General features: G+C 50.1%; 6 protein-coding genes across 6 annotated transcripts, besides 1 other annotated feature; 2 read left to right on the top strand and 4 right to left on the bottom strand.

The window, feature by feature from the left end:
- Positions 1 to 17,336: part of a sequence feature (contig 1.100 1..337251(-1)) that runs on past both edges of the window.
- On the bottom strand, positions 482 to 2,558 carry hxt8 (putative MFS monosaccharide transporter (Hxt8); the record flags this gene model as incomplete). The annotated part of the gene is made up of 11 exons (XM_658376.1): positions 482 to 614; positions 697 to 802; positions 872 to 985; positions 1,050 to 1,189; positions 1,235 to 1,350; positions 1,471 to 1,522; positions 1,577 to 2,005; positions 2,065 to 2,255; positions 2,302 to 2,363; positions 2,421 to 2,448; positions 2,499 to 2,558. 11 exons carry the CDS (start codon positions 2,556 to 2,558, stop codon positions 482 to 484), a joined length of 1,431 nt encoding a protein of 476 aa, XP_663468.1.
- ANIA_05863 (uncharacterized protein) lies at positions 3,880 to 4,729 on the bottom strand (the record flags this gene model as incomplete). Its single annotated transcript, XM_658375.1, has 2 exons — positions 3,880 to 3,899; positions 4,195 to 4,729. 2 exons carry the CDS (start codon positions 4,727 to 4,729, stop codon positions 3,880 to 3,882), a joined length of 555 nt encoding a protein of 184 aa, XP_663467.1.
- On the bottom strand, positions 5,644 to 6,174 carry ANIA_05862 (Erg28 family protein; the record flags this gene model as incomplete). Its single annotated transcript, XM_658374.2, has 2 exons — positions 6,057 to 6,174; positions 5,644 to 6,006 (listed from the first exon to the last, which is right to left on the bottom strand). Exons 1-2 carry the CDS (start codon positions 6,117 to 6,119, stop codon positions 5,644 to 5,646), a joined length of 426 nt encoding a protein of 141 aa, XP_663466.1. The 5' UTR covers positions 6,120 to 6,174.
- On the top strand, positions 6,355 to 7,763 carry ANIA_05861 (ketoreductase). Its single transcript, XM_658373.2, has 2 exons — positions 6,355 to 6,553; positions 6,609 to 7,763. Exons 1-2 carry the CDS (start codon positions 6,377 to 6,379, stop codon positions 7,470 to 7,472), a joined length of 1,041 nt encoding a protein of 346 aa, XP_663465.1. The 5' UTR covers positions 6,355 to 6,376; the 3' UTR covers positions 7,473 to 7,763.
- ANIA_05860 (hexose transporter mstE) lies at positions 9,806 to 11,845 on the top strand. The gene is made up of 4 exons (XM_658372.2): positions 9,806 to 10,071; positions 10,120 to 11,085; positions 11,144 to 11,249; positions 11,304 to 11,845. Exons 1-4 carry the CDS (start codon positions 9,867 to 9,869, stop codon positions 11,713 to 11,715), a joined length of 1,689 nt encoding a protein of 562 aa, XP_663464.1. The 5' UTR covers positions 9,806 to 9,866; the 3' UTR covers positions 11,716 to 11,845.
- ANIA_05859 (Zn(II)2Cys6 transcription factor) lies at positions 13,486 to 15,351 on the bottom strand (the record flags this gene model as incomplete). Its single annotated transcript, XM_658371.1, has 3 exons — positions 13,486 to 14,577; positions 14,713 to 14,875; positions 14,939 to 15,351. 3 exons carry the CDS (start codon positions 15,349 to 15,351, stop codon positions 13,486 to 13,488), a joined length of 1,668 nt encoding a protein of 555 aa, XP_663463.1.

The following is a 17,336-nucleotide window of genomic DNA, read 5'->3' on the forward strand; positions in this document are numbered from 1 at the left end:
CTGGCTCCTGTTTGCCGTCATACATCTAACCCTCATGGATATCAAGGTTTCAACGACCTCCCGTAGCCACCTCACTCGCCAATATCTTTATGAAAACCTGTTATACGCCACCGGATTGGTACTCGGATGTCTATTGTGGTGCAGAAAGGAGGGTTGGTTCTAAATTTTGATGACATGGGCGGGCCGAGTTCAAGGATCTGAGCCGCTGGGACTATCCTGTTTAACGTACAATCGAACTCCCCAAAAGATAATGATGAAACCCAGTAAAGGCCAGTTTGAAGTTTCCACCTGCAGATATCCCCCCAACTTGGAAGTTATCGTATAGAGTTCTAACACCGATATATATAGCTTGGATAGTTGTTGACTTTTCAATTCCCCTTTATTGGTTATGACTTCAACAAATTCAATGAGCTGTCCATAAATTCCCTACCGTAACAAACTTCAGACTTCCAGCTCAAGACTACGGTAAGTAACCAGCAAGTTAACGAGTCCCGCTCTCCTCTTCATGAACAACCCCTGACCCAGGCTTCGCATCAGGATCCACATCCTCTACACCAATAACCCTATCGCCGAAAGAGGCAGCAATCTCTTCGAGAGTCTTCATCTTTGTTTCACTGTAGCCAGAGAAAGAAATAGTGAGCTTCAGCTGTTTCTATAGATGTATCTCCTAGAGGGGGAGCGGGTAGAGTCACATACGGGAAATAGAAATAAGCCACGACGAGGAAGAACAGCGTGCAGCCGACAAAGACGTAGTAATAGTTCTCGTGAATATTTGCGAATGCACTAGGGCCGGCTTCCGTGACTGTTTTTCACATATACATTAATATCGGCGAACACCTGGGTATACTGGAGTTGCTCGGGGATGACGTACTGGCGACATTGACAATAAAGTGGGACGCTGCTGCTAGCCCCATGATTTTGCTGCGGAGGGCTATGGGCAGGACCTCAGCGCCGTAGAGCCAAGTCGTGCTGTTCAGCATACCGTCTGGTAGGGGGTCATATTAGCTAGTTGACGCAAACACTGTCAGTGTATCGGATGATTGACATACAATAGATCACCACGAAGAGGTAAATCCCGAGAATAGCAAATCCCTTGCCAATCCGGTTATCTGTGTTTTGGAACTCGCGTTGCATGACGGCAGCATAAATCTCGACGACGATGATGCCGCTAAGACCGGCGAGTATCATCCTGTTTCATTAGATATTATAGACATTGGTGGACGGGGCTGCTTACTTTCGACGACCCCATTGATCAGTCAGGAACCTCGTGGTGAGGACATTGGTAAGGAATGCCACAGTGCCGTAAACTGCTGCCAGAGCGAGGATGGTGTGACGGTCAATGCCAAGTGACTTGTATAGAATTGCTTCTAGGCTTAGTATCGATCACGGGTATAAGCAAGGTTTACCTACTTTGGTAGTACTAATGCTTGGTTAGCACTGTACTTCGGTCACCTGAAGTTAGGAGCATACCTGAATCACGTTGACACCAGTGAGACTGGTCATGGTTTGCACAGCAATTGATCTAATTTTTTGTCAACTGTATATTACGATTCAGGTAGTGAAGGAGGGTACCCACACCATCGCACGATGTCTGAATAGCTTGAAGATCTCTTTGTACGAGGTGATCTCTCTCTCCTTCTCATATTCGATCTGAGCCAGCATCTGCGCAAACTCCTGCCGCAGCTCAAGCGAATTGAGGTCCCGGCGGATTCGGCTGAATTCGTTGCGTGCTGCCTCCACCTTGCCCGCTCGAACCAGATGACGCGGCGAGTTCGGCATGAAGGTTACTAAACCGCAGAACATGATGACACCCCACGGTATCTGGATGGCGAGAGGAAGGCGCCATTGTACGGCGCCATATGGGGCCCAGCTGCAAGCATACCCGACCCAATTTGAGGCCATTGTGCCAAAGGCAATACCGCAACCTGAGATCCCTCCGATCAGACCGCGATACCGAGGGTCTGAGATCTCGCTGAGATAGATGGGAACGGTACCGACCATGCCTCTATGAATGCCTGTATCAGTATGTCTCTGCCGCATTATCCATCTCTCGGCTCGACATACCCAACAGCTACACCGGCTAACGCACGCCCGGCTAGAAACATCCCGATATTGATTGATGCTGTCTGGATTGTGGTGCCTATCGTCACGATTATACACATCAACTCCATAAAGCGAAGACGACCAAGTTTGTCGGCGACGGCGGTTTGCAGCAGGGCACCGACAGCTTCACCGGCAATATAGACCGCGACAACCTGCATCATTTAGAAATGCCTCAAATATAGGCCACGCCAAACGTACCGCGCCCGTCAAGCCCTCTGACGGGTGCTGCATGTACTCGATCCAGCTTTCATGGGCAATTGCTGTTTGAGCATTAGTAAACGTTGACTTGAGCCCTGTCTTGGAAGCATGAAACTTACTTGTGGTGGCAATCCCAGTATCGAAGCCCTGAAGTCCAGTTAATAAGTGACATACTCCACGATATCTGTATATCTTACAAAAAGAAAGGTTCCGATCGCAGCAAAAAGCGCGATTCCTAAAGCATACCAACCAACCATCTTGGAAAGTGAATCTAAGAAGATAAGGTAGATGGAGGAAGAAACGACGTTTCACGTCGAGAACCGGAGACTTCTACATATATATTGATACCACAACTAACGGCTAGAGAGATCAGCGGACGTCTTCCGAGGAAGATGCGTGTAACCCCAGAGAGACCCCTCGGCGTATGGCCGATGACGGGAACCTGGAGAGCAAAGCTGGGGAAGTGGAGACTAGGATTCATAATACATGAAATGTCGGTCGACAATAGCCCGGTTCCGACTAGCTAATGGATAAGGTCGTGTTCTGGGAAGATTGATTCGATAAACGAGTTCTCTATCAGCCGTCTTGAACTCAAAATGTCCATTCTCAGGTAATGAAAGCGGAATCTTGAGGCTTCCAGCCGAATGAATACTGAAGGATCAAAGAGCGGATTATGGCAACCACATGGCTCCGCGTGGGATGGCCAGATGGCGTGGGGGTGTACTGGGATCAAGCAGAGCGAGTCCAAGCGCAGAACGAGCATGGGCTCGAGAGGACTCAAGGAGGAGCATGGCCGTATCGCTACTTGCTCGTGTAGATTGCCGGACGGGGATCATAAGAATGCGGGGGCATGTGATTCCTGATTTCAGCTGATAAATCGTATTGCAGTCGAACGCGCGAATGAATTACCTGGCTAGCATACTCAGCGATGTCATATGTAACATATAACGTGGTTGGTAAGCGAGCTGCGCATGTAAGCGAGCTGCGCACCTGCATACAGATTTCCCATATTTTGACCTTTTAATCAACCACAACGCCTTTATATTAATTATTATTTATTTGGACAAGCATTTCTTCTATGCCCAATTCTATGGCAGGTACTACATGTAGGTAATGCCCGTGCCTTTGGTGTTTGTGCACCTTCTGCTGGTGGCCCGCATGGACCAGGTATTGCCTGAAAAGACGCATTATGAGCTTCCTCGAGCTCTGTAGCCTCTTGTACAGACAGACCATTATCATGAGCTATCCATCTATGCGTACGAGCTCGCTTTCGCCTTTGTATAGCATTTTCAGCACGTAGCGCCCTATTCTCTTGCTCCAATAGTATGCCCTTTTGCATTGCAATTTGACAGCCTTTAATTAGCTGGTTTAGGGCATTATGGGACGGTGATGGTGGACTTTTTGAGCGCTGTTTGAGAAAATCTCTGAGTAAAGAAGCTTGCTTTAGAAGCTCATCAACATTTGCTGGTGTATGTGGGCAAAAAAGTGCTTGCCTGGCTGCCACGGCTTCCAGGGGGTGTAGGCGTACGAGCCTGAATACTAAGCTTTGAAAGCAAACTGGTTCAGGATTCAATGGCACTAGTCCTGCTGCTCGAAAACTGTTTCTGATTGTATCCAGCTTAAATGTGCTGATTCGAGCTTGTGGATAGGCTGCAAGGAAATCAAGTTTGTCAATATGGCTGATGCCAAGCCGCATTTTCTGATCAACCAAGCTGGCGTACGAGCGCTTCAAAACTGCAAAACATCCAATATCAAGTGGTTGTAGAAGATGGGAGGAATGTGCCGGCATGCAGAGTGGTATAATATTATGATCTGTACAGATTTGATCAAACTCTGGTGTAAGATGGCTTCCATGGCCATCAAGAACTAGAAGTTGATATCTTCCGCGCGTACGATGCTCTGTTGACGGGATAAATTGCTTCTGAAGCCAGCGAAGGCTAATTTCATTAGTTGTCCATCCATTTGTACTAATTTCAAATCGCCAGTCGGGCGGAAGGCCTGTAAACCATGCTTGGTTATACTGCTTGCCCTTAAAGATAAGTGTTGGTGGAAGTGCCCATCCAGAAGCACTGATTGACTCAATTGCAGTAACCCATTCACGGTTTCCTGGCTGTAGAACTGGTCTTCGGCCACATGATTCTGACTTGGTAATCACTTTCTGATGTGCACAAAGGCCCATTGCAAAGCCAGTCTCATCAAAGTTGTAGATATCGTCCGGTAGGATCCCGTATTGTTCGATTGTGGCTCGTACGGTGTTAAACCATGCTTGAATAACCTTTGGGTTCTCTTGCTTTGCTCGCTGGCAGTCGTATTGCCTTGACAAGCGAGACTCAAGCTCCGGGTGGCGTTGAGTATAATTATATACCCATTTCTGGCCGACAGTCTGGATTGGGGTGGAACCACGCTTTGCAAGCAGAATATTAGCCATTTCTCGTACATGAGCTTTTGTAGGAGCTGCTCTCGCGTAGATCTAAAGAGAGAATCCACTGCTTAAGCACTTCCTCTTCAATCTCAGTCAATTTATGGCCATTTGCGCGAGATTCGGCGCGATTTGTAGTCCCGCGTAGTCGCGTACGTAGTGTAGATTCAGGCACATTGAAGCGACGTGCTGCCTCGCGTATTGATGTAATCTCCTTTTTTTTAATAGCCTGTACAGCCAGTAGGAGCCGACCTTCCTTCTCATGGCAATTTTGGCTTGAACTAACGCGAACTCGGGGCATGGTGGCTGTTGGAAGATAGATGACCGCGTCAGCATGTAAAAAAGTGGTTGGGTGCGCAGCTCGCTTACATGCGCAGCTCGCTTACCAACCACGTTAAAGCCTCAGGCATATATTAAGGCAGTGAATTCCTCACTTAGTATAACTCCTCGCTTAATCGACGCTAGTGCTAGCGCAGCTCCTCTCAGATATATAAACGTCCGTTCCCGCCGGCAATTTACTTGTTTTTTTCTTTTCTTTTCCAGCTCTCTTTGCCTTTTGGCTTAGATCAAGTGTAGTATCTGTTCTTTTCAGTTTAATCTCTGAAAGTGTTCTAAGGAACACAACATTGATTAATCTTATTTTTGGATCTCGTGGCAGGGCCTCTGTGCTTGCGCATGCCTTGCCACATAGTGTCATTGGGCTTACACTACCCCCAATCGACGCGAACCCTTTTCATCAATCTGGTCGGCTTGCCGATCGTTTGGAGAAGAGGTTTTGTGTTCTGGAATTTCTATACTATGTACATTTCTCGCGGCGTTACTGAGCGCTTTCTGTAATCTAGCAATATGAGTATTCTTAATGCAAGACAATCGAATGGGCCCTGAACTATCCTTAGCGTAGGTCTAATCACTAGGTCACTAGTTTACAATCCAAGATAGGCATCTCTCTGGGTCAACATCCATGTCAAACTGCCGGATGCGACCAGCAACGGAAACACAAACCGGCCCTTGAGCTGCGCACTCCCATATCCCAGCCATTCCACAACAAAGTGTACCAAGGCGATCCCAAACGTCCACGCCGCAAGGTCGTACACTACAGGAGTCGTGATATTGTAGGCTGCAGAGAAGCGAATGACAGCAGAGAGGAACGTCCAGGTGCCGAAGAGTCGGGACGAGTGCGCGTTGGTGTGCGGGCTACCATCCGCTAGGCGGCCATTGTAAAGCTCAGACGTGTAGGAGCTGGAGAAGTAGGCTTGGACACTGTTCGCAGCGGAGACGACAGACACCTAGGCGTTGTTAGATTTGCTTGATCTGATACGGAAAGAATGCCGTCTACCAAAGCAAGCCACTTGGGAAGCAAGCCATCAAACGGGGGGAGGTATGATAAAAGCTGTTCCATGGCGAATTTTTTTTTATTGTGGTATCGGTATGAGGGCTCTGGATTTGTCTCGAGCAACGCCGTTTCAATTGACAGAGGTGAATGATATTGAGTACTCCTTTTTACAAGCTGAAGCACCAGTTTCTGAGCCTAAACGGGTATAGCGGCTCTACCCCGTGATCTGGAACCTAGGCAATTATTTTAGTTCAGGTTGCCAGCTTCCCCAACAATTAGGATATCATAGCCTTACTCTACAGACTGACTGGACGCCGCTCGCCATGGAATACTTGAAGGATATCTCGTCGTCCCTTTCGGGCTGGGAGTTCAACTTTGCTCCTGGTTGGCAGAGCGTGACAGCCTCAGTGCTGCTCGTGGCTGGAGGCTGGTTTGTTGTCTCCAGGGTTTGGACCTTCCTCAGGGTCTTGACCAGTCTGTTCGTTCTTCCCGGAAAATCGGTATGTTATCAATGCTAATCCGTTTGTCTATACGAAAATAGTACTGATGATTTAGCTCCGCTCATTTGGCCCTAAGGGTAGCTGGGCAATTGTTACAGGTGCCTCGGATGGTTTGGGCAAAGAATTCGCCCTCCAGATCGCTCGCGCTGGCTACAACATCGTCCTCGTTTCACGAACTGCTTCCAAGCTAACCGCCTTGACCGATGAGATTACGTCTAAATACCCCTCGGTCCAGACCAAGATGCTGGCGATGGATTTTGCTCGCAACTTGGACGAGGACTACGAAAAGCTAAAGGCCCTCATTCAAGACCTAGACGTAGCTATCTTGATCAACAATGTTGGAAAGAGTCACAGCATCCCGGTTCCTTTCGCCCTGACCCCGGAGGACGAGTTGGCGGACATCATCACCATCAACTGCATGGGTACTTTGCGGGTTACGCAACTGGTTGTTCCAGGCATGACCCAACGCAAGCGAGGATTGATTCTGACCATGGGTTCTTTTGGTGGTCTCGTTCCATCTCCTCTCCTTGCTACCTACTCCGGAAGCAAGGCTTTCCTTCAGCAGTGGTCCACAGCTCTTGGTTCAGAACTCCAGCCGTACGGCATTACTGTTGAGCTGGTGCAGGCCTATCTCATTACCTCCGCCATGTCCAAGATTCGCAAGACCAGTGCCTTAATCCCTAACCCGCGTGCGTTTGTCAAGGCGACATTGTCCAAGATTGGCAACAATGGCGGTTCCCCAGGCTACGCATACAGTTCCTCCCCATACTGGAGTCACGGATTGGTCGCATACCTTGCGACATGCGTGATCAACCCGATGAGCAAATGGCTCGCAAACCAAAACAAGGCTATGCACGAGTCGATCCGCAAGCGGGCTCTGCGCAAGGCAGAACGTGAGAACGCGAAGAAGAGTTCTTGAAAGGACATCGTCATTTTTCTCTCAAGTCTCGGCCGAGTGTTTTCGTGTTTCCTGGAGCCCGAAAGCAAGACGCGAGACAAAACAAGGCAAACAACATGCAAAGAACGTATGAGAAATGATAAGAGATGTTACGTCAGGGATGAAACTCATGATGGAAGTGGCCTCTGAGCATTGGGCCAGGTCCAAACCGTGAGGCAAGAGTTAGAGTATTCGTTTTTACGTCTCGAGACATGAGACGTAACTGCATTAGTTTAATAATTATTATGTTTATTATCTCCTGGCTTGGAGCACTATGTCAGTGAGCGGACCGGCAACGAGTCTCGACGACAAATCATCGCCGCCGTGGGCGGCCTCTTTTTTTGCCTGCTTAATGGGTAGATGCTACGTAGTCATACGACGTTTTGCATTTTCGTTACACGAGTCGGACTCAGGACTGTAATGCGACACAAAACAAAACCGGCTAGCCAATCATGGAGCAGAAAGACCTAGAGCTGCAGATGCCGTGCATGACGGTGCATCAGGCCTTGAGTCTCCTGTCAGTCCTAAAGGAGAAAGCGGACCAGAACTTGTTGCTAGCGGGACGGTAGACTATGGCACGGCTTGAGCCTAGATCACTCTCTGAGACATTCTGTAAGCCTCTGATTCGGGCCGAGTTTGCCTCTTCTAGTCTCAAAGGTCAAGGCGGAAGACAAGCGCTCGGCATCCTTTCCGTATAACAAACCTTCAGCATCACTACACCTCCCCTCAAGAAGAAATTAGTACTTGGCGCCGGCATTCTTGTGTGTTCTTGGACTACGTGCTACTACGTAAGCCTGAAGATTCACCTAGCTGCTCGGGAGCCGTTTGATGAATGTATACGATTGTCGGCTGCAAGCTCCATCTAGGTTCTGGGACCCAGTCGTGCCTTGCACGGCTTTCACCGAGACCTAAAGCGACCTAGACCAGTGGGCCTTGGTACGAGATCGGCAGACGGTTCCGGCCAAGGGCCAAGGCAGGATCATCTGCATTTGCAGGCCCTTGTGCTCTATCCTTCGACCTCTTGAGGTCCGCATAATAGATCAGGCAACTGGGCGATATCTTCTACAGATTGGGCAGTTTGGGCAGCTGCTATACTATCTATAATGCTCTAGGGCAGCTCAAGACAAGTCTCAGCTCAAAGGATATATTACATGATGTAATTACCTTAGTGGGCTGGAGAGGCGATGAGAAGACCAAGACTCGAGCCAAGTGGAACAAGGCCCACCATTCGGTGAGGATTCTGCGACGAAAGGTATGCTTCGCTGAAAAATTTGCACCCGAATCGGCACACCGAGCCCGGTTCAGACCTTTCAGCGTGGATCCCGAGTCTTCGGCGTGCCGATAAGTTCGGCTCGGGACCACACCGCAACACCAAAAGCCGTGTCGAATGTCGGAGAGCTGCAATCCGTCCTCCAGTCTGGAATATATATATATCCTTAAGAGCAGCCTTTTCGCGCAGGTTCTGTTTCTTACAGATCCCCAGCTTCTGCTCAGTCCAAATCTATGCTGCCTGCCTGGGTTTGTGATCGCCAGGAAAAAATTCTTCTTGAGGTCCACTAGGTGCGGATCTGCCGTGAATCCGTGATATTCTTGGACGAATCCACATCTAGAAACTCCTCGCGATGCGCCAGCAAAACAAACCGTATTCCAGTAGTCCAGTCCAGCCGTAATAACGTTGAATTCCGTAGATTAGCCGTCGTATCACCGTCCACAAGCCCAAATCGCCTCTCTCTTTCGAGAATGTTCAATGCTGAGGGAGTCAGGGAGCACGAGGGGACCAAGGCTCCAGGCCCAGACCTCATGAGGCGTCTGTCCACAAACGAGACATGGTCAGCTGATTGATCATTGGGACTGCCTAAAGCATCGTCATCGCCTCTGTCATCCAAGACCATCCTCTCAGGCACACCTTCTTCTCCACCGTCCACCCCCACCGAATCTCCAGGGAAGCATCAGAGAATTCTACTCATCTGCCGAACCACACGCGACTGGCCACTCGTTTCCCGTTTTGCAGGCGTCGACGCCCGCAAAGATCCGGGCCCCCGTCCGTTTATCCCGTGGGTTCCCCAATCTTGGGTTGGGAGCCGATTGCCGTTGTGGTCTGGTGCGTTCATTCGCCCATGCGGTCTCCGGACTCGTTACAGAGTAGGTAGTGTTGACGATAATTAAATGTCTCGCTAAATCTGTTGTCCGGTTTGACGTCGTGGTCTCTTGTCACGTTGTCCCTGAGTTCCCCGGGCGTATACTCCGACCTCCATATAAACCCCCTCCGCCCTCCAACGTTTCCCAGCTTCTCCTCCCTTGCGTCTCCTCCCAGTTTCTCATCCCAGTTTCCCTCACTGCAGACTTCTCACCACATACAAGTGGGAATACTTCATCATGGGTGTGGACATCAAGGGCCTCTTCAAGCCCAAAGCTGAACAACAAGAACACTCCCAAGCCACAACGCCTTCAAGGACCGACTCAATTGCGGAGAAGGACAATGGCATCATCGACGACAGCCCTGTCAAGTACCTAACATGGCGGTCATTCATCCTGGGTATCGTTGTGTCCATGGGTGGTTTCATCTTCGGTTACTCTACTGGTTAGCATCTTCATCATGATTGTGTTAGTGCTCCCGCTGACTGGGCAGGTCAAATTTCCGGCTTCACAACAATGGCAGATTTCAAGAAGCGCTTCGCCGAGCGCCAAGCAAACGGCGAGTACGTCTTCAGCAACGTCCGCAACGGTCTAATCGTCGGTCTTCTCTGCATTGGAACCATGATCGGAGCCCTCGTCGCCGCCCCCATCGCCGACCGCATTGGCCGCAAACTCTCCATGTCCTTCTGGTCGATCATCCACATCGTCGGTATCATTATCCAGATCGCCACTGACTCCAACTGGGTCCAGATTGCCATGGGCCGTTGGGTTGCCGGTCTCGGTGTCGGTGCCCTCTCCAGCGTCGTCCCCATGTACCAATCCGAAGCTGCACCCCGCCAGGTCCGTGGTGCCATGATCTCGGCCTTCCAGCTTTTCGTCGCCTTTGGTATCTTCATCTCTTATATCATCAACTACGGTACCGAGTCGATCCAATCCACTGCCTCGTGGAGAATCACCATGGGCATCGGTTTCGCTTGGCCACTGATCTTAGGTCTCGGAGCTCTTTTCCTGCCCGAGTCCCCCCGTTACGCTTACCGTCTTGGCCGTATTGACGAGGCCCGCAAGGTCATGGCCAAGCTCTATGGTGTTGAGGTTAACCACCGCGTTGTCGTCCAAGAAATGAAGGACATGAAGGATAAGCTCGAGGAGGAGCGCGCTGCTGGTGTTGCTCCCTGGCACGAGGTTGTGACTGGCCCCCGTATGCTCTATCGTACTCTTCTTGGTATTGCTCTGCAGTCCCTGCAGCAGCTCTCTGGCGCAAACTTCATCTTCTACTACGGTAACTCCATTTTCACCTCCACCGGTCTCAACAACAGTTACGTCACCCAGATCATTCTTGGTGCCGTTAACTTCGGTATGACCCTGCCTGGTCTGTACATTGTCGAGCACTTTGGTCGCCGTGCTAGTCTGATGGTCGGTGGTGCCTGGATGGCCATCTGCTTCTACATCTGGGCTTCTGGTAAGAATAAATCCATCCTGCCACTCAAACGAAAGACATCGGCTAACAAGTCTCATAGTGGGCAACTCCGTTCTTGATCTTGACAACCCGCAGAACACCCCCAAGGCCGGAGCCGCCATGATCGTGTTCACCTGCTTCTTCATCGCCGGTTTCGCCACCACATGGTCAGTCACCTCGTACATCCGCTACAAATCTAACATACTAACATGACCACCTAGGGGTCCCATCGTCTGGTCCATCTGCTCTGAGATGTACCCCAACCGCAGCCGCGCCACAAGCATTGGCATTGCCACTTGTGCCAACTGGACATGGAACTTCCTGATCTCCTTCTTCACCCCATTTATCTCAGGCTCCATCCACTTTGCCTACGGCTACGTGTTTGCCTCCTGCTGTGTTGTTGGTGTCCTTATCGTCTTCTTCTTCGTCAACGAGACCCAGGGCCGTACCCTCGAGGAAGTCGACACCATGTATGTCTTGCATGTTGTCCCCTGGAAGAGTGCTTCCTGGGTTCCCGATGAGAGCATCGTCCGTGATCTCCACCCTGGTTCCGATGCTAACAAGACTGAGGGCCTTGGGCAGGCGGAGCATGGTGAGGAGAGCAGGCCGGAGCCTGTGGAGATTCGGGAGTGAGTGTTCCACCTTCTATACAGTTAGAGAGGGTGTGATGTGTATTACTATTTGATGGTTCATGAGAGATGCTGTGAAACCATTAACATGAGAAAAGAATAATTTAAATACTACTATTGCATCTTAGGGCTTACGTTTGGTTTCTTTCGAGTCTATAGTATGCATAATTTATGCATACACGCATGCGTATTGGTTTGCATTGGGTTGTATGGTTAAGAGGATACCCACAATGTGATGATATCTTTGCTCGCACACATAAATTTCACCCTTACTCAGATGTAAAAGCAGCGTCCGCTATCAGTTCTACCCTAATTTCCTCATTCATCTTATTGGCCCGTCATGGATCTCTGCCGGTACAAAAATGAAGAGTAGGAACCATGAGTGTTGACAAAGTCAATACCTCCGTCATATCACCTACCATCTAGCCGAGCTTCACCAATATTGCCATCGGACGTAGGACAAACTGGGAGTACAGACTCGAGCAATAGCGTTTTACTTCTACCTTGGACACAAAAGATTGATAGATCAGTGGGCGTCCCGTTGTTACTGTAAACAACACGAAGCAACAAGTCAGTAACCAGGCTCTTTCGCATGTTTTATCACCGACTGCCCTACTTTGATACACATTGTTACGAGGCTGTTCAGGGTATTCGTACTTCGTATACAATGATATTATGATAGGCGGGTTACAAATGCGGGGTTAGGGCTGCACCTATTTTTGAAGAGCAGATAGCGTTTAGGTAGGGTCGGCCGATGATGAAGCAGGTTGGTTCAGTAGAAGGTGAACTAGATATGAAGCAATTGATTTAGACGGGTGCCAAAGTCCTGACTAAGGCGTAGGTAAAGACAAGAGTGAAGTTCGTACATGACTTCTTCAAGCCTGAATCTTGTAGGTAAATTGTACAACAATTCATATTCCCTCAAGTGCCCCGGCAAATGAGATGAAAATGGGTCTCCTGCTTGGCGCACGTATTTTTCACGATCCTCGGTTACTCTCTTCTCTTTCTCCGTAGAACAAATCAGCACTTCTCTTGGCCCTCCTTGATTTGCGCGGTGGCTCCTTACTCCAGCTGCTATCCGACATATTTGTGAGCCTCGAAAGCTGGAAAAGCTTTAGGATGCGCGAGCACCTTGGTGTGTCGAGGCGAGTTGTTGAGCGAGTAAGCTGAGCCACACTCTTTCCAGAAAGTCAATTGTTCGCCCGACGATGGTGGCGGACTCAATTAGACTGAGCCAATACGAAGATGTGCGTGATATGCTTTGCTCCGAAAAGCATTCTCGCACGAGACTAGGCTTAGGCATAGGATGTAGGAGAGGCGGCAAGCCTATGCTGAAGGCCTCCTACCTTCCAAGGGAAGGGAAGATTGAGATACCCCAACTTCTAAAGACAATGCAGCTGTGCGTCCTGGACATATGGTGCCGCGCTGACTGCAGATATTCCATCCCCGGCTCATCCTGCAAACGGCGCAGATGTAGGCGACAGCAAAAGAAAAAGAGAGTCCCATCCGTCCCAGGGCATAAAAGACGGAGAAAGCCAGTTTTGCGGCTGCAGGCGGGTAAGCAGAGACTCGGTGAAGAAGTCCATGGGCGAGTGGGGGAAGCCTGATGTCGGCGTTGTGGGCGTGAGCAGACCACCGTTGCCGGTCGGGTCTACTGGCGACAAAGTACGCTGCGGCTGTGGCTGTCGATGGTGAGAGTTTTTTGAACAAGCGGTGTCACTTGCAAGGTATGTTAGCTGGGCTTTAAATATGATTGATAGTTCAATATGAACACCTACATAATCAGGCGCAGCACAGGAACAGCTTTGCTACAGAAGTTGCTGCGGTTGGAGAGGGAGGCAAACACGTCGAGGGATTTCCAAAGATTTTCCTTGATATCGGCCGCCTCATACTGATTCTCCGGGTACATCAGCATGACACATAGGATGACTGCCGCATGGAAAGCATGGAAGCTGCCCTGGTTGCTGTTGTACCATTTGTAAGAAGCGAATTGGGGTGATTCATGCAGGGTTTGGTGAATAGATAGCGATGTTTTCGCGGACGCTAGGCATTTCGCCCGCGCAGCACAGGTTTCGTTGGTGATTTCGCCTTGTAAGTACCGGCAGAGAGCGGGACGGAAGAGAAGGAGGAGTAGTTGGTGAATGTAGCTGTATAGTATATTCAGGTTGGCGAGGTGATGAACAGGGAGAGGTTCAGAGCCCTGTTCTAGCTGGTAGCGTTTTTCGCACGTCTTATGCACGGAGAGGATCTCGGCTTCTAGCTGAGCGGCGGTATACCGAGGAGGGAAACTGAATAGACTCTCGCAGATCATGGACGAGACGTCATGAAGCCGGTATTGGAGTAGGAGGTAGGTCATCTGGGTTGGACGAGGGGTCGCGGTTTCTGGGGCAGTACCTGTGAGGAGGTCCACATCGTTCACATCTAAGGGGAGCTTTGTGCTCATGGTCGTAAGGCCTGGGCTGGAACTGCCATACAGATTATTATGCGTGGTGTATAACATTTTCAGCCCTGCCCATGCCCGGCGCCGCTCCTCGCGTTCTATTGGCCCAAGAGCGAATCGTTCCGGGTCGATGTGACAACCCATTGAGGTGGCAACGTGGTGAGTCAAGCCTAGAAGCGTCCAGGTTGGAAGCCCACGGTGAAGTCTGGCGTAATTGATCAGGATAAGGGACTGAAGGGAGTTGATGGAATGTCGGGAGAGAATGCCGTCGGCTGATAGACATCGCAAAGCAGCGGATCGGTAGCGTGAAGATAGGGCTTTGACATTGCGACTGACGGTCCTCTCACGACCCAAATCAGAGAGTAAGGGGTCATCGTCGTGAAGGGCAGTGACAGCAATAGCGAGGATAATAAACAAGAGAGAAATCTATGCAGTCGAGACACTGTTTGGGTCGTGGCAAAATTGCTGGTATTCGGCTTCAAAGGCCAAATCCTGAAGGATATGAAATAGCTATAGCATGTCAGTTTTGGACTTCGGTGAAACAAGGACTTGGAGACTCACAGGAGAGAAGACCCGGAAATAAACGTCCTTGAGTGCGTCACAATACCGACTTGGTGGGAGAAGGGCGAGTAGCTCTTCCCTCGTAGCTGCATTCCCAGCTAAAGGGAGACACACGTCGTCATCGTCATCCGGTACCTCGGAGTTGATATCAGGGAGAGAGTCGCTAGGAGAGCTTGTAGGATGCGCCGAGTTCCATCGAGACACCAACGGCAGGTACCTTACGTACCCTGAGGCAAATGTCTGCAAAGTCCCAACGCTGTTTACCATGGAGCTTCTGGGATATGACGTGAAACCAGGGCCAGTTGGACTGTCCAGGTCAGAGAAGCTTCCAGTGAGGCTACCGGGCGATGCGAGTGGTGAGTTCGGACCGCCTGAATATGAGCTAACTTGTCTTTGAAGCATGTCCTCTAGGTTGCGGATTCGTGCGAGTAATTCGGCGTGGACGGTAGTGTCTGCAGTTGAGCTGTTTTCCGACGACAGTCTCGGTTGGCCAAGGTATACACAATCTTCAGCGCCCAGCCCTCGTCGGACACAGGTCTGGCAAGGGCGGCCATCACGAGAGCAACGGATCTTCCTTGTTCGACAGGCTTGACAGCTGATCGGAAGTCGCTTGCCGGCAGGACGAGAAGATGGAGCCATAACGTTCAAGTTGGTGAGAAGGACATAAGCAGGTTATTGTCAGATGCACTTGGTTTGAACTCGTAAAAAGGATCCCGCGTTGCAAGTCGGACAGTGGCCTTTATATAAAACGTTGAGTAAAGAGTTCCGATGGGGTTCCTTAGCGTAAACACTGCTTGGGTAATTTAAGGAACTGATTCATGATAGGCGTTCTGCAATCTTCCAACTTCCGTTGGCAAATCGGCCATATATTTGGAACTATTTCCTATTTCGGTCAAACTGAGCATTGGTGTAGACTGTTTCGTGTACGCAAGAACTACAAAGTGGACCGGATAGCACCATGATCTTCACGTCTCGCTTGTATTACCCAGGTACAGTCTTAGACAGATGTACGCTCTTCTAAAACCATGGGACGCAGCAGCGCTCGCTGATCGCCTAGGTCCACGTTGCTGCCAACTTGCCACGCGAGAAAGACGGGACGGAAGTGCAAACTATTGGCGACCAGTTTGGATCACCGACCAATGTGGTGAGGTCCCGGCCCCCTGGGTCGGGAAAGCTGGTCCCCCTAGCGGGGATAAACTTTGAGGCTACATCTGCGGCTGAGCTGCATGCGAATAAGAATGGCCTTCAACATGGGGCACAAGAGGTCAAAACACTGGCAATTCTTGCTGTAGAATGTCGGGAAGGTTTAGAAGGATCAGAGACCAGTTGTTGTTTGGACTGAACGGGCAGTCTGCACCTCTGAAATCAGACCGGGTTGGGTCGGGGGCGCAGGGTCCATGACTTATTGGGGCAGAGATGCTACGTCAAATATTTGTGGAGAGCAGACTAGTAGCCGGCAAATTGCAAGCACTTAGTTTCAAACTCGGGGTTTCAGACAGCAGGATGGGGCCCATAGGTTCGTACTTTTGCAGAGTGGGAAGCATGCGGATCCGATGTCATGTACCCCAGCACAACTATAGTCTTCGGACCCTGAACAAGTCGCTGTTCTCCAAGCTCTCAAGTGTTTTTCAGAACCCCAATTCACTCAACTGGGCTGTGCGGCGGCCGCCGATATGCCGAGGCGAAAAACGAAACCAGTTTCACAGAGAAAAGACGAGAATGCCATAAAAAAAAACACTGCTGGGCAACCTGAGCAATGGATCATTTCCCGAAAGACCAGCGGGTTCGATTCAAGGTTGCTGCTACTCATTGGAAATCCCCGAGTCGGACCTTGGCAGAAGGGGGAAACAAAAGTCCGTTCCGCCGGCCGAGTCAAGGTCTTCGTCGGGACTCGATGATGACAGTTTCTAGAAGCGTAATCGAAAAGGAGCGAAGCGTGCGGTCGAGTCTCAGTACAATCTGAACAGGTTGTTGACATGCGCGCATGCGGATTGGACGCATAGTTTGTGATCTCCGTTTGGCCGACGCATGCAGGACCAACCATCGTCTGCTAGCGCACCGGAAAATGCAGGAGGAAGTAGGACTCTGCAGGTTCCCCGTAATTTGTAAAAGGTATGCACTATTGATTGGTATGAGAGGATCCAACTATAGGATTTAGAGTTGAACCAATGGCTTGACAGCTGGAGAGGTTATTGCTGCAATGATCTTCCGCCATGATTATCAGGGCTCGAATCAAGGCAAAAGAGAGAGAAAGGCAATTAAAGGAAGAGGCCTGAGCGCAAGGGACGCCCAGGAGTCTTCATTCATTGATCTCCGTATTATTCCTTTCCGGGAACACCCTTTGATGGAACGTGGAGCCGAACGGGGCAGAACGGGGCAATCATTTCGGGAGTTTACCACCTCTAGGGAAGGTCGAGAGCTGGCGCCCCCCCAGAAGCCATGGTAGCGGACAGCCAGAGAGTGTCAGTTGACCATGGAACAAGTCGTGTTGACCCGCAGGGATTCCACTTGTACTCTTCTGTAAACATAACAACAAACGTCAGCAGAGAGGCAGACCAAGGCATAAGTACGATAAACAGAAAGCATACGCACAACGAGACCCGGCAGTCGCCCGAAAGTGTCTA

The sequence above is a fragment of the Aspergillus nidulans genome, chromosome I (genome assembly GCF_000011425.1).
Source record: "Aspergillus nidulans FGSC A4 chromosome I".
In the NCBI taxonomy this organism is placed as follows: Eukaryota; Fungi; Ascomycota; class Eurotiomycetes; order Eurotiales; family Aspergillaceae; genus Aspergillus; species Aspergillus nidulans.

Coding starts and splice junctions, on each gene's coding strand:
- ANIA_05861 (XM_658373.2), top strand. CDS start 6,377: ATGGAATACTTGAAGGATATCTCGTCGTCCCTTTCGGGCTGGGAGTTC. Junction 6,554..6,608: donor TCGTTCTTCCCGGAAAATCG/GTATGTTATCAA, acceptor CTGATGATTTAG/CTCCGCTCATTTGGCCCTAA.
- ANIA_05860 (XM_658372.2), top strand. CDS start 9,867: ATGGGTGTGGACATCAAGGGCCTCTTCAAGCCCAAAGCTGAACAACAA. Junction 10,072..10,119: donor CATCTTCGGTTACTCTACTG/GTTAGCATCTTC, acceptor CTGACTGGGCAG/GTCAAATTTCCGGCTTCACA. Junction 11,086..11,143: donor CTTCTACATCTGGGCTTCTG/GTAAGAATAAAT, acceptor CAAGTCTCATAG/TGGGCAACTCCGTTCTTGAT.